The sequence below is a fragment of the Oncorhynchus masou genome, unplaced genomic scaffold (genome assembly GCF_036934945.1).
Source record: "Oncorhynchus masou masou isolate Uvic2021 unplaced genomic scaffold, UVic_Omas_1.1 unplaced_scaffold_969, whole genome shotgun sequence".
NCBI lineage: Eukaryota > Metazoa > Chordata > Actinopteri > Salmoniformes > Salmonidae > Oncorhynchus > Oncorhynchus masou.
The window spans coordinates 51,206-71,687 of record NW_027016195.1 but is presented as its reverse complement, the minus strand read 5'-3'; the positions used below and the strand labels follow the sequence as shown (position 1 = coordinate 71,687).

Here is a 20,482-nt window from a genome sequence, read left to right as displayed (position 1 = left end):
TGGTCAACAGTGTCAAAGGCCTTGGAAATGTCTAGAAACAAGGCAGAACAATGTTTATGATCTAAGCAATTTAACACAATCTAAAACAAACATAGCAGCTGGAATGGTGCTACGTCCGGTTCTGAAACCAGACTGGTGCACATTAAGAATAGAGTGAGAAGTTAAAAAGTTCTTAGCTGACAGTTGGCCAGGGATTCAAAAACAATTTCCAACTAATTTGGAAATTGGACAGAAGGATCTGCTCATTAATATAAGGGGAGGACATGTGCCGCTTTCCAGATCTTAGGGATAACACCAGGAACAATAGTCAAGTAAAAAATATAGGTCAGTGGTTCTGCAGTAAGTGTGGTAGAGAGCTGTAGAAAGTAGGGCAGAGAGCTGTAGAAAGTAGGGCTGAGAGCCGCAGTAAGTGGGCAGAGAACTGCAGTAAGTAGGGCTGAGAGCTGTAGAAAGTAGGGCTGAGAGCTGTAGAAAGTAGGGCTGAGAGCTGTAGAAAGTAGGTCTGAGAGCTGTAGAAAGTAGGGCAGAGAGCCGCAGTAAGTGGGCAGAGAACTGCAGTAAGTGGGCAGAGAGCTGCAGTAAGTAGGGCTGAGAGCTGTAGAAAGTAGGGCAGAGAGCTACAGTAAGTGGGCAGAGAACTGCAGTAAGTGGGCAGAGAGCTGCAGTAAGTAGGGCTGAGAGCTGCAGTAAGTAGGGCAGAGAGCTGCAGTAAGTGGGCAGAGAACTGCAGTAAGTAGGGCAGAGAGCTGCAGTAAGTGGGCAGAGAACTGCAGTAAGTAGGGCAGAGAGCTGCAGTAAGTGTGGCAGAGAGCTTCATTAAGTAGGGCAGAGCTGAGGTAAGTAGGGCTGAGAGCTGCAGTAAGTAGGGCAGAGAGCTGAGGTAAGTAGGGGAGAGAGCTGAGGTAAGTAGGGCTGAGAGCTGCAGTAAGTAGGGCAGAGAGCTGAGGTAAGTAGGGCAGAGAGCTGAGGTAAGTAGGGCTGAGAGCTGAGGTAAGTAGGGCAAAGAGCTGAGGTAAGTAGGGCAGAGAGCTGCAGTAAGTAGGGCAGAGAGCTGAGGTAAGTAGGGCTGAGAGCTGAGGTAAGTAGGGCTGAGAGCTGGGGTAAGTAGGGCAAAGAGCTGAGGTAAGTAGGGCAGAGAGCTGCAGTAAGTAGGGCAGAGAGCTGAGGTAAGTAGGGCTGAGAGCTGCAGTAAGTAGGGCAGAGAGCTGAGGTAAGTAGGGCAGAGAGCTGGGGTAAGTAGGGCTGAGAGTTGCAGTAAGTAGGGCAGAGAGCTGGGGTAAGTAGGGCTGAGAGTTGCAGTAAGTAGGGCAGAGAGCTGAGGTAAGTAGGGCAGAGAGCTGAGGTAAGTAGGGCTGAGAGCTGCAGTAAGACGGGATCAAGTGACCCTATTGTTGTTTTAACATTGTTCTTTAACCAAGCACCTAGTACATCATAGACATTAAGTGCTTGAAATTAAAATAAAGTATGTGAGTCTTTAATAATGAATATTTATTTTAAAAATGTACCTTTATTTTACTAGGCAAGTCAGTTAAGACCAAACTCTTATTTTCAATGATAGCCTAGGAACAGTGGGTGTCACACCCTGACCATAGTTTGCTTTGTATGTTTCTATGTTTGGTTGGTCAGGGTGTGATCTGAGTGGGCATTCTATGTTGTGTGTCTAGTTTGTCTGTTTCTGTGTTTGGCCTGATATGGTTCTCAATCAGAGGCAGGTGTTAGTCATTGTCTCTGATTGGGAACCATATTTAGGTAGCCTGTTTGGTGTTGGGTTATGTGGGTGATTGTCCTTGTTCTGTCTGTGTTACTTAGCACCAGTATTAGGCTGTTTCGCTTTTCGTGTATCGTTTATTGTTTTTTTGTATTTGATTCGTGTTTACTTAGTTTTCATTAAACACGGATCGCAATCGCCACGCCGCATTTTGGTCTGACTCTCTTTCGCATACAGAAAATTGTGACAGTGGGTTAAAGCATTAGACCTCTCACTAAAGGCTTCAGTCATATCAAAGCTATACTTAAATCCCAACTGGTTCTCTAGCAGATTAGTAAGAATGGCTAACCGCGTGTTCAAGAAGGGCCTTTTCCCCTTTATTCAGACTACAACTGACCACTTTCGGTTATTTGAAAATGAAATCATCTCCAAAATATCTGTCACGTTTTAAAACAAGCCATAGAAAGTTTGGTTGCAATTTTTATTTCATCCACCAGAAAATACAGAACAAATATAGCAACAAATAGTTTAACTCAAATATACTAATTGATTAAAAAACAACAACATGGTATAATCTTTGTAAATGATATAAATAGGACTGGTGGAGTTAGGTCACACACACAGCTAACAAAAATATACGGAAATGTCTGCTCTGTCCAAAATTACACAAATGGCTCCAAGCATCCCATGCATGCTTTCTGTCCCTACTACTAAAACTAAAACTGAAACTAAATGATATTGAAACAAAAATTTAAAAAATACATTTGTTTTTAAACAACAGAAACTAAATAAAAACTAGCACATCAGGTCTGAAAACTAACTGAAACTAAACTGAGGTTCAAATAACAATGGAAAAACTGATAGAACAACACAGATCGAAAATAACCTGTAGTAGCTATAATAACCTGTAGTAGCTACTAATAACCTGTAGTAGCTACTAATAACCTGTAGTAGCTACTAATAACCTGTAGTAGCTACTAATAACCTGTAGTAGCTACTAATAACCTGTAGTAGCTACTAATAACCTGTAGTAGCTATAATAAACTGTAGTAGCTACTAATAACCTGTAGTAGCTACTAACAAACTGTAGTAGCTATATTAACCTTTAGTAGCTACTAATAACCTGTAGTAGCTATAATAACCTGTAGTAGCTACTAATAACCTGTAGTAGCTACTAATAACCTGTAGTAGCTATAATAAACTGTAGTAGCTACTAATAACCTGTAGTAGCTACTAATAACCTGTAGTAGCTACTAATAACCTGTAGTAGCTATAATAAACTGTAGTAGCTACTAATAACCTGTAGTAGCTACTAACAAACTGTAGTAGCTATATTAACCTTTAGTAGCTACTAATAACCTGTAGCAGCTACTAATAACCTGTAGTAGCTACTAATAACCTGTAGTAGCTATAATAACCTGTAGTAGCTACTAATAACCTGTAGCAGCTACTAATAACCTGTAGTAGCTACTAATAACCTGTTGTAGCTATAATAACCTGTAGTAGCTACTAATAAACTGTAGTAGTTATAATAACCTGTAGTAGCTACTAATAACCTGTAGTAGCTACTGATAACCTGCAATAGCTACTAATAACCTGTAGTAGCTACTAATAACCTGTAGTAGCTACTAATAACCTGTTGTAGCTATAATAACCTGGAGTAGCTACTAATAACCTGTAGTAGCTACTAATAACCTAGCTCTGCAGTGCGTTGCTGGTGCTAATGACCTAGCTCTGCAGTGCGTTGCTGGTGCCGTCTATGAGAAGAGGGTGTCTCTCTGTCTGTCTCTCATGTTGACAGTGTGTCTATTAGATGGTGTCTCTCTGTCTGTCTCTCATGTTGACAGTGTGTCTATTAGATGGTGTCTCTCTGTCTGTCTCTCATGTTGACAGTGTCTCTCTGTCTGTCTCTCATGTTAACAGTGCGTCTCTATTAGAGGGTGTCTCTGCATGGCAGATTGCTTCCCTAATGACAGTAACAGCGTTACGGCAGGCAGGCAGACACACACGCACAGGAAGCCCCCGGTCCTGTTCAATTACTAGCGCCATCAACGCACACCAGTCTAATCTGAACACATCAAGAACTCCACAGATGGCTATAGACGACAGACATATTTATCACCATCCCACAGCTAGAGTCTAAGGCATTGTCCCAAATTGCCTCCCATGCCCTTTATTGTGCACAAGTAGTGCAGTATATAGGGAATAGGTACAGTATAGGGAATTGCGCAATTTGGGACACACCCTAGAACACATGGAAGCCAATGAAAGCGGCGGCTGCCTGTGTTACGTTCCAATGCACAGCCTCATATATCGAGAGCCCTGTGTGAGGACAGGAGAGTCAATGGTGCTTTTCATGATCTAGTGGGCCACGTGGAGAAAGTCAAGCACACGGCAACTGGTGCGAGTACAATTTGGCTCCATGACAGAACACATTTCAGCTCTTGAGTCGGAGTAAAATGCCATTTCCTGTTTCAGTGTTACTGTTGATTGACCCAAGTGGTTGGTTGTTAGGGAACTCTCTCTAAGAGCCACTGGGATGGCGATGCAATATAATGGTGGCCATGCATACTAAATATACATGCAGTGTTTCATTCTAAGACTACGTGGTATGCTAGTAGAACAGAACCAGGGGTTAGTTAAAGGTAGAGTCAGTGAAACACCAAGTAAACAGCGATATCGGGCTGATTTCTGCTAAGACTAACCGCGAGCTAGTCGTCTTGATTACTTTCTTATGTCATTCTCTCTGGCTGAGAAAGTTTTTAAAAAAGAATGTTGATAGGGAACAGAATGCAGTCACATAATTGGCATGTATATTACTCTTACAGAATTTCCACGTGGGCGAGGATATTGGAAATGTAATCAAAGCCTAATGGATGACAACTTGTTTTTAACTAGGACAGAAGAATGTATAACTGACTTTTTATGACATAACATAAGTACAGCAGATCCCCTTATTGTATGGGACACTTTTAAATGTGCCTTTAGAGGCCATGCAATTCAGTACTCGTCAATAAAACAAAAGAAATTTAGGTCAAAAGAGTCCATACTAACAAAGGACATAAAAGGACAAACAGAACAGATAGATAGCAATAAAAACTACCATAGAGTAAGTTAGAGGAAAAACAAAAAACTTATTCAAAAAAGATTCAGTGTAATATATTATTAAAATAAAGTGAACTGGACGTAAAATGGGGGAAAATGCACCAAATTATTTTTCAATCTTCAACATGGAAACGCCAACAATTTGTTTTCCTGAAACTTGTTACAGATGATGGAGTCACGCGTGATTCGCCGAACAATGTTTTGAGGGAGGAAGTAATGTACTTTGAAGAATATGTTTTTGTTTCAGTCTCCTCCATCTCCACTAACCGAAGATCATTGTATGGATTTTTTCTCTATTAATAATGTAAAATGAACATCTGTACAGAAAGACTCAGGGGAGGAACATCTTGATGCAATGAAAGCCTTTAAGGCTGGGAAAACTCCACGGTTGGATGGCATACCAGTGGAAGTATAACAAACCTTATTTGATATTAATGTTTATCATTGATTCATGTTTTCTATTAAATCCACAGCCTCATGGAGGATCTAGATACCTGTTCTAACCTCTCTGGATTAAAAGCAAATTATGATAAGTGTACTATATTAGGTATTGGATCATGAATAAATTCAACTTTTGCATTACCGTATAGTCTACCAATAAAATGGGTTGACAGGGATGTGGACATACTCGGTATACATGTCCCCAAAGAAAGAAATGATCTCACTCCAATACATTTTTATAGAAAGTAAGCAAAAACAGATAAGATCTTGCTACCATGGAAAGGAAAACACCTGTCTATTTTGTGGAGAAATCACCCTGATTAACTCTTTAGTCATATCACAGTTGACCTATTTGCATTTTAAAATATATGAGCAAAAAATATAACATTTTATTTGGAACGGCAAGCCAGACTAAATTGAAAGGGCCTATTTATATAATGAATATGAATTCAGAGGGCAGAAATGATTAAATATGAAAGCCTTAGATCTCTCACTAAAGGCATCAGTCATACAAAAGTTATACTTTAATCCAAAATGGTTCTCTAGTAAATTAGCAAGAATGTTTCACCCCGTGTTCAAGAAAGGCCTTTTCCCCTTTATTCAGATTACACCTGCTCACTTTCGGTTATTTGAAAACGAAATTATCTCCAAAATATCTGTCACGTTCTGACCTTAGTTCCTTTATTATGTTTTTGTGTTAGTTTGGTCAGGTCGTGAGTTGGGGTGGATAGTCTGTTCTTTTTTCTATGTTGTGTTTATGTGTTTGGCCTGGTATGGTTCTCAATCAGAGGCAGGTGTGGTTCGTTGTCTCTGATTGAGAATCATACTTAGGCAGCCTGTTTTCCCCATTTTAGTTGTAGGTGATTGTTTTCTGTCTCTGCGTCTTCACCAGACAGAACTGTTTCGTTTTCGTTCGTTCTCCTTGTTATTTTGTTGTTGTGTTCCGTGTTAATAAATTCAACATGGACACGTACCACGCTGCATATTGGTCCGATCCTTCATACTCCTTGTCAGAGGAAGACGAATCACGTTACAATATCAAGATTTTTTAAACAAGCCTTAGAAAGTTGGTTGCAATTGAAGTTTAATCCACCTGAAAACACAACAAATAATTCAACAAATATTATGGTTAAACTCAAATATAAGAACTGATAAAAAACAACATATTTTTCAATTTAAAAAAAGGTATAATTGTGGTGAATGATATCATAAATAGAACTGGTGGAGTTGTGTACCGATTCCATGGCACATGGTTCATGAATTGACATGCAAAACAACGCAGGATTCAAAACGTATAATTTTTTTATTTAAATTATTATACAAAATTCTTTCAACCAATAGAATAGTATATATATGGGGGATAAAATCTTCCCAGCTCTGCAGATTCTGCTGTGAGGAGGCAGAGTCATTAGATCATTTATTTTGGTATTGTCCATATGTAGCTCGTTTTTGGTCACAGGTCCAGGAATGGCTGAAGAATTGTAACATTTACCCAGAACTAACACTGCAGGCAGCAATACTGGGTGATTTGAAAAGCCATAGCCAATCAACCAATCAATATAATAATTATTTTAGCAAACATGTTTATCTTTAATTTACAATCTGTAGAAGCTATGAGAATAGAAAGGTTCCGTACGTTTGTGAAGGAGCACAGCACAGTTGAAAAATATATGGCAAATAGAAATCCAAAATGGATGGTGTTGAGAGACAGATGGGAGGGGTTGAATGGAGCTGAAGGGTGGGACTAATAACAAGATAACCAAGGTAAAACATACGGGGTCTGTGAAATGTATATAAGTTCTGAACTTTTGTGAAATAGCACAGTTACAAATAGAATCAAACTCAGAAAAATAGTATTTACCCCCAAAATATATGGGGGATTGGAAATGATGCAGACAATTACATTGATGGAAGCAACAAACTATCCTCAATATTAAAGCTGATCCACCCCCTAAGAAAATATATTATAATAAAAAAGACTAATTGCGAGGTTAAACTTCTCTTTTCTTTTGGTCTCATAGCTATCACACTGTAGCAGATTGAAGCACAGCCATGTACGTGCTCAAATCCACTGTGAGTGCATCATCTTGCATCTTGTTCATCTGCAACTTCTGTGGTTCATTGTGATGCTCGTGGTAACGTCATAGTCTCAGTTTAAGACCAATTCTACTCACACACACAGGCCAACCAATCAATCAACCAATCAACCAATCAACCAATCAACCAAGGGCAGCACTACTCACCCCAGGGGTTTCTCCAGTCGACTGGCGGGGGATCCTACGATCTCTCCCAGAGTACAGAACACCTGCCCCAAGAAGTCCTGCTGGAGAGACAGGGGGAGGCGGGAAAGATGGAGGAGTGAGGCGTGACGGGGAAGGGGGTGTTAATGGGGAAACAGTGAGCAGGGAGAGACGGGGGGAAAGGAGGATAGAGGGGGTTCAGGGGAGAGACGGGGGAGGAAGGAGGGAGAGGAAGGATAGAGGAGGTTCAGGGGAGAGATGGGGGAGAAAGGAGGATAGAGGAGGTTCAGAGGAGAGACGGGGGAGAAAGGAGGATAGAGGGGTTCAGGGGAGAGACGGAGGAGAAAGGAGGGAGAGGAAGGATAGAGGAGGTTCAGGGGAGAGATGGGGGAGAAAGGAGGGAGAGGAAGGATAGAGGGGGTTCAGGGGAGAGATGGGGAGAAAGGAGGGAGAGGAAGGATAGAGGGGGTTCAGGGGAGAGACGGGGAGAAAGGAGGGAGAGGAAGTATAGATTCAGGGGAGAGAGGGGAGAAAGGAGGATTTCAGGGAGAGATGGGGGAGAAAGGAGGGAGAGGAAGGATAGAGGGGTTCAGGGGAGAGACGGGGAGAAAGGAGGATAGGGGGTTCAGAGGAGAGACGGGGGAGAAAGGAGGGAGAGGAAGGATAGAGGGGGTTCAGGGGAGAGACGGGGAGAAAGGAGGATAGAGAGGGTTCAGGGGAGAGACGGGGGAGAAAGGAGGGAGAGGAAGTATAGAGGGGGTTCAGGGGAGAGACGGGGAGAAAGGAGGATAGAGGAGGTTCAGAGGAGAGACGGGGGAGAAAGGAGGGAGAGGAAGGATAGAGGGGGTTCAGGGGAGAGACGGGGAGAAAGGAGGATAGAGGAGGTTCAGGGGAGAGATGGGGGAGAAAGGAGGGAGAGGAAGGATAGAGGGGGTTCAGGGGAGAGACGGGGAGAAAGGAGGATAGAGGAGGTTCAGAGGAGAGACGGGGGAGAAAGGAGGATAGAGGGGTTCAGGGGAGAGACGGGGGAGAAAGGAGGATAGAGGGGGTTCAGTGGAGAGACAGGGGAGAAAGGAGGGAGAGGAAGGATAGTGGGGGTTCAGGGGAGAGATGGGGGAGAAAGGAGGGAGAGGAAGGATAGTGGGGGTTCAGGGGAGAGACGGGGGAGACGGGGTAACAAGGACAGTTGGTGAGGTTAGGATGGAGCTAAGCAGTGTGTTATAAGCCTTGTTATAGGCGTTGTTATTAGCATAAAGTTTGTCAGAGGAGTCAAACACGTACGTCAATGTCGGAGGGCTTCCAGGGAGGAAGAGGAGGAGGAAGAAGAGGAGGAGGGGTACACCAGGCAGCAGCATAGACAACAACAACAACAGAGCATATCATGTAGGCACAAGACTCAAACCATACAACACCATCATCAAAACAAGGGCAAGAGAAAACAGGAGAGAGGGAGAGAAGTGGAGAAGAGGGTGGTAGAGAAATAAAGAGATGAAGAGGTAAGTGGTTTTTTGTGTGAGAGGAGAGAGCTATTAACACAAAAGCAAGTACAAAACAATAAAATATAGTCATGACAAATGTGGAAATAATGATGAATATTCTAGTATTATGCAAACTGCTAGCTGCACATATAATTATAATTGTGTGTGTCTGAGCAATGGGTTTCTTTTATCAAACCTTTCACTGCACCATCCATTGGTCATCATTACTTGTGAGTACATTGCTAATAGCATGGGAGTACAATAAATCATGCCTAGAGGTTCGGAAAACAGGTTTGACAAGCTTTGATAATGGTGTGACAAATTACAGTGCTTCATTAAATCATAACTACGCACAAAAACATATATGCATTTGGATTATTATGAAAGCTCCTCACTATCAATACATAAAGTAATATGTTATATTTATTATACAAATGTGCACAGACAGACAGCAAGGCCACATTGTGACACTATGGGAGGTAAGGCACCATGGTGCACTATTTCATGCTTTGCGACGACATGGATTTTGATTAGCATAAAACAAAAATAAGGAATGGAATGCATTTCAAAATAAAAGTTCCCATTTTAAAAACAAAAGTTTCCATTCATAGAGGATAGATTTGCAAAGTAAAAAACTATAAGGCATGAGCACAGGGTGATAACTTTTTTCACTTACATGCTTCGCCAGATCTGGACTTTTGGAATCGATATCGTATCTGAAATCAGAAAGAAACACACGTTAAAGAGGCAAGAGCTGACAGGAGCCAGAGAGAGAACTATTTGTGTCTAAACCGGCTGGGGTTTGACCATTAACAAATAGAACCAAAGTGGTTTGATATCATTCCTCATACAATGACATTCGGACAAACAGAAAGCCACTCAAAATCAATTTATATTAACTTGAAATGACAAATTGTTAACCGGTAAAAACCACTTATTTCACTTAATCCTTCTACACTTCATGAATGAAGTCTATTTTCCTTTCACTGTTGTCCAAGACTCCCCTGCTGTCACTCACCCATTCACTTTAGAAACAATCACGTTTTAAACAATGTGCAGCTGCTGCCGGTGATACACTTTGGCTAAAAGTAATTCAACTTGAATGCGTCCACTGTCCACCCATCCTCATCCCCCAATTCCCTGACTGAGTTACTATATATGTAAAGGACCCAAAATAAATTAAGTCAGAGTACATCCTCTGACACGTTCAGCAGAGGAATGATGACAGAGCTACAGAGGACAAACTACAGAGCCACAGAGGACTGATGACTGAGCTACAGAGGACAAACTACAGAGCCACAGAGGACTGATGACTGAGCCACAGAGGACTGATGACAGAGCTACAGAGGACTGATGACAGAGCTACAGAGGACTTATGACAGAGCTACAGAGGACTGATGACTGAGCCACAGAGGACTGATGACAGAGCTACAGAGGACTGATGACAGAGCTACAGAGGACTTATGACAGAGCTACAGAGGACTGATGACAGAGCTACAGAGGACTGATGACTGAGCTACAGAGGACAAACTACAGAGCTACAGAGGACTGATGACTGAGCTACAGAGGACAAACTACAGAGCCACAGAGGACTGATGACTGAGCCACAGAGGACAAACTACAGAGCCACAGAGGACTGATGACAGAGCTACAGAGGACTTATGACAGAGCTACAGAGGACTGATGACAGAGCTACAGAGGACTGATGACAGAGCTACAGAGGACTGATGACAGAGCTACAGAGGACTGATGACAGAGCTACTACAGAGGACTGATGACAGAGCTACAGAGCTACAGAGGACTGATGACTGAGATACAGAGGACTGATGACAGAGCTACAGAGGAGTGATGACTGAGCTACAGAGGACCGATGACAGAGCTACAGAGGACTGATGACAGAGCTACAGAGGACTTATGACAGAGCTACAGAGGACTGATGACAGAGCTACAGAGGACTTATGACAGAGCTACAGAGGACTGATGACAGAGCTACAGAGGACTGATGACAGAGCTACAGAGCTACAGAGGACTGATGACTGAGATACAGAGGACTTATGACAGAGCTACAGAGGACTGATGACAGAGCTACAGAGGACTTATGACAGAGCTACAGAGGAGTGATGACAGAGCTACAGAGGACTGATGACAGAGCTACAGAGGAGTGATGACAGAGCTACAGAGGACCGATGACAGAGCTACAGAGGACTGATGACAGAGCTACAGAGGGCTGATCACAGAGCTACAGAGGCTGGATATGAACAGAGGGAGGCTAGCTACAGTATCATAAAGTCCATGAAGGCCTCTGTCTCTACACAGTGGAAATATAGCTAGTTACTAAAGCCCATTAGGACCTCTGTCTCTACACAGTGGAAATCAAAAGATAACGCTAGACAGACAAGTTATTTTCTTATACATTTCTTTCCCCTTGTTGACGTGCACTGAGGTGAGGTACAGAGGGAGTTAAGGGAATAAGGAAATTATCTCCATTCTCAGAGCCTCTTAATAAAGTGTCACCTCTGCCCTGCACTCTGATTGGGCCTTTCAAGAAGACGAGAGGGGCTGTTATGCAAGAGGAGGTAGGACGGAGGGGGAGGGAAAGAGGATATAGTAGGTAGGATGGAGGAGGGAGGAGGGAAAGAGGATATAGTAGGTAGGATGGAGGAGGAGGGAAAGAGGATATAGTAGGTAGGATGGAGAAGGGAGGAGGGAAAGAGGATATAGAAGGTAGGATGGAGGAGGAGGGAAAGAGGATATAGTAGGTAGGATGGAGGAGGGAGGAGGGAAAGAGGATATAGCAGGTAGGATGGAGGAGGAGGGAAAGAGGATATAGTAGGTAGGATGGAGGAGGGAGGAGGGAAAGAGGATATAGAAGGTAGGATGGAGGAGGAGGGAAAGAGGATATAGTAGGTAGGATGGAGGAGGGAGGAGGGAAAGAGGATATAGCAGGTAGGATGGAGGAGGAGGGAAAGAGGATATAGTAGGTAAGATGGAGGAGGGAGGAGGAGAGAAAGAGGATATAGTAGGTAGGATGGAGGAGGGATGAGGGAAAGAGGATATAGTAGGTAAGATGGAGGAGGGAGGAGGAGAGAAAGAGGATATAGTAGGTAGGATGGAGGAGGAGGGAAAGAGGATATGGTAGGTAGGATGGAGGAGGGAAGGTGGATATACAGTGCCTTGCGAAAGTATTCGGCCCCCTTGAACTTTGCGACCTTTTGCCACATTTCAGGTTTCAAACATAAAGATATAAAACTGTATTTTTTTGTGAAGAATCAACAACAAGTGGGACACAATCATGAAGTGGAACGACATTTATTGGATATTTCAAACTTTTTTAACAAATCAAAAACTGAAAAATTGGGCGTGCAAAATTATTCAGCCCCCTTAAGTTAATACTTTGTAGCGCCACCTTTTCCTGCGATTACAGCTGTAAGTCGCTTGGGGTATGTCTCTATCAGTTTTGCACATCGAGAGACTGACATTTTTTCCCATTCCTCCTTGCAAAACAGCTCGAGCTCAGTGAGGTTGGATGGAGAGCATTTGAACAGCAGTTTTCAGTTCTTTCCACAGATTCTCGATTGGATTCAGGTCTGGACTTTGACTTGGCCATTCTAACACCTGGATATGTTTATTTTTGAACCATTCCATTGTAGATTTTGCTTTATGTTTTGGATCATTGTCTTGATGGAAGACAAATCTCCGTCCCAGTTTCAGGTCTTTTGCAGACTCCATCAGGTTTTCTTCCAGAATGGTCCTGTATTTGGCTCCATCCATCTTCCCATCAATTTTAACCATCTTCCCTGTCCCTGCTGAAGAAAAGCAGGCCCAAACCATGATGCTGCCACCACCATGTTTGACAGTGGGGATGGTGTGTTCAGCGTGATGAGCTGTGTTGCTTTTACGCCAAACATAACGTTTTGCATTGTTGCCAAAAAGTTCAATTTTGGTTTCATCTGACCAGAGCACCTTCTTCCACATGTTTGGTGTGTCTCCTAGGTGGCTTGTGGCAAACTTTAAACAACACTTTTTATGGATATCTTTAAGCAATGGCTTTCTTCTTGCCACTCTTCCATAAAGGCCAGATTTGTGCAATATACGACTGATTGTTGGCCTATGGACAGAGTCTCCCACCTCAGCTGTAGATCTATGCAGTTCATCCAGAGTGATCATGGGCCTCTTGGCTGCATCTCTGATCAGTCTTCTCCTTGTATGAGCTGAAAGTTTAGAGGGACGGCCAGGTCTTGGTAGATTTGCAGTGGTCTGATACTCCTTCCATTTCGATATTATCGCTTGCACAGTGCTCCTTGGGATGTTTAAAGCTTGGGAAATCTTTTTGTATCCAAATCCGGCTTTAAACTTCTTCACAACAGTATCTCGGACCTGCCTGGTGTGTTCCTTGTTCTTCATGATGCTCTCTGCGCTTTTAACGGACCTCTGAGACTATCACAGTGCAGGTGCATTTATACGGAGACTTGATTACACACAGGTGGATTGTATTTATCATCATTAGTCATTTAGGTCAACATTGGATCATTCAGAGATCCTCACTGAACTTCTGGAGAGAGTTTGCTGCACTGACAGTAAAGGGGCTGAATAATTTTGCACGCCCAATTTTTCAGGTTTTGATTTGTTAAAAAAGTTTGAAATATCCAATAAATGTCGTTCCACTTCATGATTGTGTCCCACTTGTTGTTGATTCTTCACAAAAAAATACAGGTTTATATCTTTATGTTTGAAGCCTGAAATGTGGCAAAAGGTCGCAAAGTTCAAGGGGGCCGAATACTTTCGCAAGGCACTCTAGTAGGTAGGATGGAGGAGGGAGGAGGGAAAGAGGATGTAGTAGGTATGATGGAGGAGGGAAAGTGGATATAGTAGGTAGGATGGAGGAGAGAGGAGGGAAAGAGGATATAGAAGGTAGGATGGAGGAGGGAAAGTGGATATAGTAGGTAGGATGGAGGAGGGAGGAGGGAAAGAGGATATGGTAGGTAGGGTGGAGGAGGGAGGAGGAGGGAAAGAGGTAGGATGGAAGAGGGAAAGAGGATATAGAAGGTAGGATGGAGGAGGGATGAGGGAAAGAGGATATAGTAGGTAGGGTGGAGGAGGGAGGAGGAGGGAAAGAGGTAGGATGGAGGAGGGAAAGAGGATATAGAAGTTAGGATGGAGGAGGGATGAGGGAAAGAGGATATAGTAGGTAGGATGGAGGAGGGAGGATGGAAAGAGGATATAGTAGGTAGGGTGGAGGAGGGAGGAGGAGGGAAAGAGGTAGGATGGAGGAGGGAAAGAGGATATAGAAGTTAGGATGGAGGAGGGATGAGGGAAAGAGGATATAGTAGGTAGGATGGAGGAGGGAGGATGGAAAGAGGATATAGTAGGTAGGGTGGAGGAGGGAGGAGGAGGGAAAGAGGTAGGATGGAGGAGGGAAAGAGGATATAGAAGGTAGGATGGAGGAGGGATGAGGGAAAGAGGATATAGTAGGTAGGGTGGAGGAGGGAGGAGGAGGGAAAGAGGTAGGATGGAGGAGGGATGAGGGAAAGAGGATATAGTAGGTACGATGGAGGAGGGAGGATGGAAAGAGGATATAGTAGGTAGGATTGAGGAGGAGGGAAAGAGGATATAGTAGGTAGGATGGAGGAGGAGGGAAAGAGGATATAGTAGGTAGGATGGAGGAGGGAGGGGGGAAGAGGATATAGTAGGTAGGATGGAGGAGGGAGGAAGGAAAGAGGATATAGTAAGAAGGATGGAGGAGGGAGGAGGAGGGAAAGAGGATATAGTAGGTAGGATGGAGGCGGGAAAGGGGATATAGTAGGTAGGATGGATGGAGGAGGAGGGAAAGAGGATATAGTAGGTAGGATGGAGGAGGGAGGAGGAGGGAAAGAGGATATAGTAGGTAGGACGGAGGAGGGAGGAGGGAAAGAGGATAAAGTAGGTAGGTTGGAGGAGGGAGGAGGGAAAGAGGATATAGTAGGTAGGATGGAGGAGGGAGGAGGATGGAAAGTGGATATAGTAGGTAGGACGGAGGAGGGAGGAGGGAAAGAGGTTATAGTATGTAGGATGGAGGAGGGAGGAGGGAGGAGGATGGAAAGTGGATATAGGAGGTAGGACGGAGTATCAAGGAGGGAAAGAGGTTATAGTAGGTAGGATGGAGGAGGGAGGAGGGAAAGAGGATATAGTAGGTAGGATGGAGGAGAAGGGAAAGAGGATATAGTAGGTAGGATGGAGGAGGAGGGAAAGAGGATATAGTAGGTAGGATGGAGGAGGAGGGAAAGAGGATATAGTAGGTAGGATGGAGGAGGAGGGAAAGGTGGAGGAGGGAGTGGGGAAGAGGAGGGAAAGATGGAGGAGGGAGTGGGGAAGAGGATATAGTAGGTAGGATGGAGGAGGAGGGAAAGAGGATATAGTAGGTAGGATGGAGGAGGGAGGGGGGAAGAGGATATAGTAGGTAGGATGGAGGAGGGAGGAAGGAAGGAAAGAGGATATAGTAAGAAGGATGGAGGAGGGAGGAGGAGGGAAAGAGGATATAGTAGGTAGGATGGAGGCGGGAAAGGGGATATAGTAGGTAGGATGGATGGAGGAGGAGGGAAAGAGGATATAGTAGGTAGGATGGAGGAGGGAGGAGGAGGGAAAGAGGATATAGTAGGTAGGACGGAGGAGGGAGGAGGGAAAGAGGATAAAGTAGGTAGGTTGGAGGAGGGAGGAGGGAAAGAGGATATAGTAGGTAGGATGGAGGAGGGAGGAGGGATGGAAAGTGGATATAGTAGGTAGGACGGAGGAGGGAGGAGGGAAAGAGGTTATAGTATGTAGGATGGAGGAGGGAGGAGGGAGGAGGATGGAAAGTGGATATAGGAGGTAGGACGGAGTATCAAGGAGGGAAAGAGGTTATAGTAGGTAGGATGGAGGAGGGAGGAGGGAAAGAGGATATAGTAGGTAGGATGGAGGAGAAGGGAAAGAGGATATAGTAGGTAGGATGGAGGAGGAGGGAAAGAGGATATAGTAGGTAGGATGGAGGAGGAGGGAAAGAGGATATAGTAGGTAGGATGGAGGAGGAGGGAAAGATGGAGGAGGGAGTGGGGAAGAGGATATAGTAGGTAGGATGGAGGAGGGAGGAGTGAAAAAGGATATAGTAGGAAGGATGGAGGAGGGAGGAGGAGGGAAAGAGGATATAGTAGGTAGGATGGAGGCGGGGAAGGGGATATAGTAGGTAGGATGGATGGAGGAGGAGGAGGGAAAGAGGATATAGTAGATAGGATGGAGGAGGGAGGAGGGAAAGAGGATATAGTAGGTAGGATGGAGGAGGGAGGAGGGAAAGAGGATATAGTAGGTAGGATGGAGGAGGGAGGAGGGAAAGAGGATATAGTAGGTAGGATGGAGGAGGGAGGAGGAGGGAAAGTGGATAGAGTAGGTAGGATGGAGGAGGGAGGAGGGAAAGAGGATATAGTAGGTAGGATGGAGGAGGGAGGAGGGAAAGAGGATATAGTAGGTAGGATGGAGGAGGGAGGAGGGACAGAGGATTTAGTAGGTAGGATGGAGGAGGGAGGAGGGAAAGAGGATATAGTAGGTAGGATGGAGGAGGGAGGAGGGAAAGAGAATATAGTAGGTAGGATGGAGGAGGGAGGAGGAGGGAAAGTGGATATAGTAGGTAGGATGGAGGAGGGAGGAGGGAAAGAGGATATAGTAGGTAGGACGGAGGAGGGAGGAAGGAAAGAGGATATAGTAGGTAGGATGGAGGAGGGAGGAGGGAAAGAGGATATAGTAGGTAGGATGGAGGAGGAGGGATAGAGGATATAGTAGGTAGGATGGAGGAGGGAGGAGGGAAAGAGGATATAGTAGGTAGGATGGAGGAGGGAGGAGGAGGGAAAGAGGATATAGTAGGTAGGACGGAGTATCAAGGAGGGAAAGAGGTTATAGTAGGTAGGATGGAGGAGGGAGGAGGGAAAGAGTATATAGTAGGTAGGATGGAGGAGGGAGGAGGAGGGAAAGTGGATATAGTAGGTAGGATGGAGGAGGGAGGAGGGAAAGAGGATATAGTAGGTAGGATGGAGGAGGGAGGAGGGAAAGAGGATATAGTAGGTAGGATGGAGGAGGGAGGAGGATGGAAAGTGGACATAGTAGGTAGTTACGGAGTATAGAGGAGGGAAAGAGGTTATACTAGGTAGGATGGAGGAGGGAGGAGGGAAAGAGGATATAGTAGGTAGGATGGAGGAAGGAGGAGGGAAAGAGGATATAGTAGGTAGGATGGAGGAGGAGGGAAAGAGGATATAGTAGGTAGGATGGAGGAGGGAGGAGGGAAAGAGGATATAGTAGGAAGGATGGCGGTGGGAGGAGGGGTGAAAGAGGATATAGTAGGTAGGATGGAGGCGGGAAAGGGGATATAGTAGGTAGGATGGATGGAGGAGGAGGGGAAGAGGATATAGTAGGTAGGATGGAGGAGGGAGGAGGGAAAGAGGATATAGTAGGTTGGATGGAGGAGGTAGGAGGGAAAGAGGATATAGTAGGTAGGATGGAGGAGGAGGGAAAGAGGATATAGTAGGTAGGATGGAGGAGGAGGGAGGGAAAGAGGATATAGTAGGTAGGATGGAGGAGGAGGGAGGGAAAGAGGATATAGTAGGTAGGATGGAGGAGGGAGGAGGGAAAGAGTATATAGTAGGTAGGATGGAGGAGGGAGAGCGAGGGAGGACTATAATTATTATGGGACTCTGCTGGGACTTCAGGCAGTATGAGGATAAAACCATGATATAAAATATTGATCATTCTCTTCCTCCTAATCTCAACAACACATGGCAATCAAGACAGAGGAGAATAACGATTGATTATTTATTACACAGGAGAGAGTTGGTGGAGGAAAGGGAGAAAAGAGGGCAAGATGGGAGAGAGAAGGATAGTAGGAAGAGAGGAAGTAGGGGAGAGATGAAGGGAAAAGAGAAAGAAGGTACAAGGAGAGATAGGAGGATGGAAAGGAAGGTTGGGTTGGGAAGAAACGGCACATCACATGTAAAAACTCACACACACTCCCTACCTGTCTGCCTGGTGAGTCCTCCGAGGACCAGATCAAAGAGAATAACTACTCACACGTCAAAGCGTAGATTCTGCTTCTCCTCAAAGAAGTAGTCCAGGATGTACTTCCTGACAAAGTCTGGGTTTAGAGTGTTGTCAATCACCTCCGTTCTCCCAAACTAGAGGAGGACAGATAGAGAGGGAAGGGGGAAAGAGAGATATGGAGAGAGAGAGTTGTGACAAAAATAATCATAATATTTTATGCAGTTTGTAAGAAAGCAGCCCAAATTTTATTCCTCTCTCTCTCTCTCCTATTCTCTCCTCACTTTCCTCTCTTCTCTTTCTTCTCTTCTCTCTCTCCTCACTTGCCTCTCTCCTCTGCTATCTCCCCTCTCTCCCCTCTCTCTCTTCACTTTCCTCTCTCCTCTTTCTTCTCTTCTCTCTCTCCTTTCCTCTGCTATCTCCCCTCTCTCTCCTCACTTTCCTTTCTACTCTTTCTTCTCTTCTCTCTCTCCTCTCCTCTGCTATCTCCCCTCTCTCTCTCATCTCCTCTCTCCTTCTTCTCCTCTCTCTCTCTCATCTTCTCCTCTCCTCTCTCCACCCCTCTCATCTGCTGTCTCCTAACCTCTCTCCTCTATCCTCTCCTCTCCCTTCTCTCATCTTCTCCTCTCCTCTCTCCACCCCTCTCATCTGCTGTCTCCTAACCTCTCTCTCCTCTATCCTCTCCTCTCCCTTCTCTCATCTTCTCCTCTCCTTTCTCCACCCCTCTCATCTGCTGTCTCCTCTCCTCTCTATCCTCTCCTCTCACCTCTATCCTCTCCTCTCTCCTCTATCCTCTCCTCTCTCCTTCTTCTCCTCTCTCTCATCTTCTCCCCTCCTCTCTCCACCCCTCTCATCTGCTGTCTCCTCTCTCTCCTCTATCCTCTCCTCTCTTGTAGAGACCCAGCAGCAGATAAACACAGTATTTGATTAGTGGAGGTCAATGATCAGTGTTGTAATGGCTGACTGGATGCTACTACTACGGCTCCTCTGTCTTTGTTTGTTTGTTTAGTTGGATCCCCATTTAGCTTTTGTATAAGCAGCAGCTACTCTTCCTGGGGTCCACAAAAACACGACAAGTAACAAAACGCTGATACACTGCCACCGATTTAAAGTACAACGATATAAAAACATTACAATGGCTGGTTGCTCAAAGCTCTTAGCTCATCTGTCTTGTAAAGTGCAACAGGAAACTATCCTCTTTGAATTTAATTACAGCCAGATAATTAATTAATTAACTCTCTCTCTCTCCCCTCTATTTCTGTCTCCTTCTCTCTGTATCTCTCTCCCTCTTGCTCCCTATCTCCCCTCTATTTATGTCTCCTTCTCTCTGTATCTCTCTCCCTCTTGCTCCCTATCTCCCCTCTATTTCTGTCTCCTTCTCTCTGTATCTCTCTCCCTCTTGCTCCCTATCTCCCCTCTATTTCTGTCTCCTTCTCTCTGTATCTCTCTCCTCTTGCTCCCTATCTCCCCTCTATTTCTGTCTCCTTCTCTCTGTATCTCTCTCCCTCTTGCTCCCTATCTCCCCTCTATTTCTGTCTCCTTCTCTCTGTATCTCTCTCCCTCTTGCTCCCTATCTCCCCTCTATTTCTGTCTCCTTCTCACTGTCTCTCTCTTTTTTCCTCTTCATCACGCAGAGAGGAAACTCTACTTCCTCACAGTGTGAGAACTGTTGGTGTCGTTACGCAACAGAAACACTTGCCTGTATGTACAGGGAAAGAAAAACACAACAAAGTCGCTGTGTTTACTTTAATTTCATTGTCATTTATTTAACCAGGATAGTCCCCTCAGTAACAATTGGCCAATGTTTTCAACTGAACAGAGAAACTAAAGCATATTAAATAAAGCATGTGAACTCTCTCCTCTCCTCTCCTCTCCTCTCCTCTCCTCTCCTCTCCTCTCCTCTCCTCTCCTCTCCTCTCCTCTCCACTCTACTCTACTCTACTCTACTCTACTCTACTCTACTCTCTCTCCTCCACTCTCCTCTCCTCTCGTCTCTGTGAACTTAAGTGAAGTAAAGCATGTGAATTAAAGCATATGAACTAAAGCGTGTGAACTAAAGCATGTGAACTAAAATGTGGCGCCGATAGCGGATCCTTTGTCTGCACCTCCCAGGGCATTTGAACTGATTCCAGAGGCCGACCCAAAACAACACCGCCGGAGGAGAGGGTGCCGGAGCGGTCTTCTAGTGAGGCTACGGATGTGCGCACACCACCCACCGCTTCCGAGGATACTACTCGCTAATGTCCAGTCCCAAGTTAACAAAGTCGACGATATCAGGACAAGAGATGCTTTCCAAAGAGATATCCGGGATTGTAACATAGTCTGTTTCAAGGAAACATGGCTAGCTGGGGACATGCCTTTGGAGTCAGTACAGCCAACGGGATTTTCAGTGCAACGGGAATAAACATCCCTCCGGTAAGAAGAAGAGCGGGGGTGTATGTTTCATGATTAACGACTCATGGTGTAATTGTAACAACACA

General features: G+C 44.7%; 1 protein-coding gene across 1 annotated transcript in view; it reads right to left on the bottom strand.

Annotated features, from left to right (window-relative positions):
- LOC135538462 (copine-5-like) overlaps window positions 1-20,482 on the bottom strand; it is an 80,617-nt gene that overhangs the window by 59,197 nt on the left and 938 nt on the right. The window contains exons 2-4 of the mRNA XM_064964354.1: window positions 18,036-18,139; window positions 9,649-9,688; window positions 7,498-7,574 (exon numbers count right to left, since the gene is read on the bottom strand). Coding sequence (XP_064820426.1) covers window positions 7,498-7,574; window positions 9,649-9,688; window positions 18,036-18,139 — 221 coding nt within the window. The remainder of the gene's footprint in view (window positions 1-7,497; window positions 7,575-9,648; window positions 9,689-18,035; window positions 18,140-20,482) is intronic.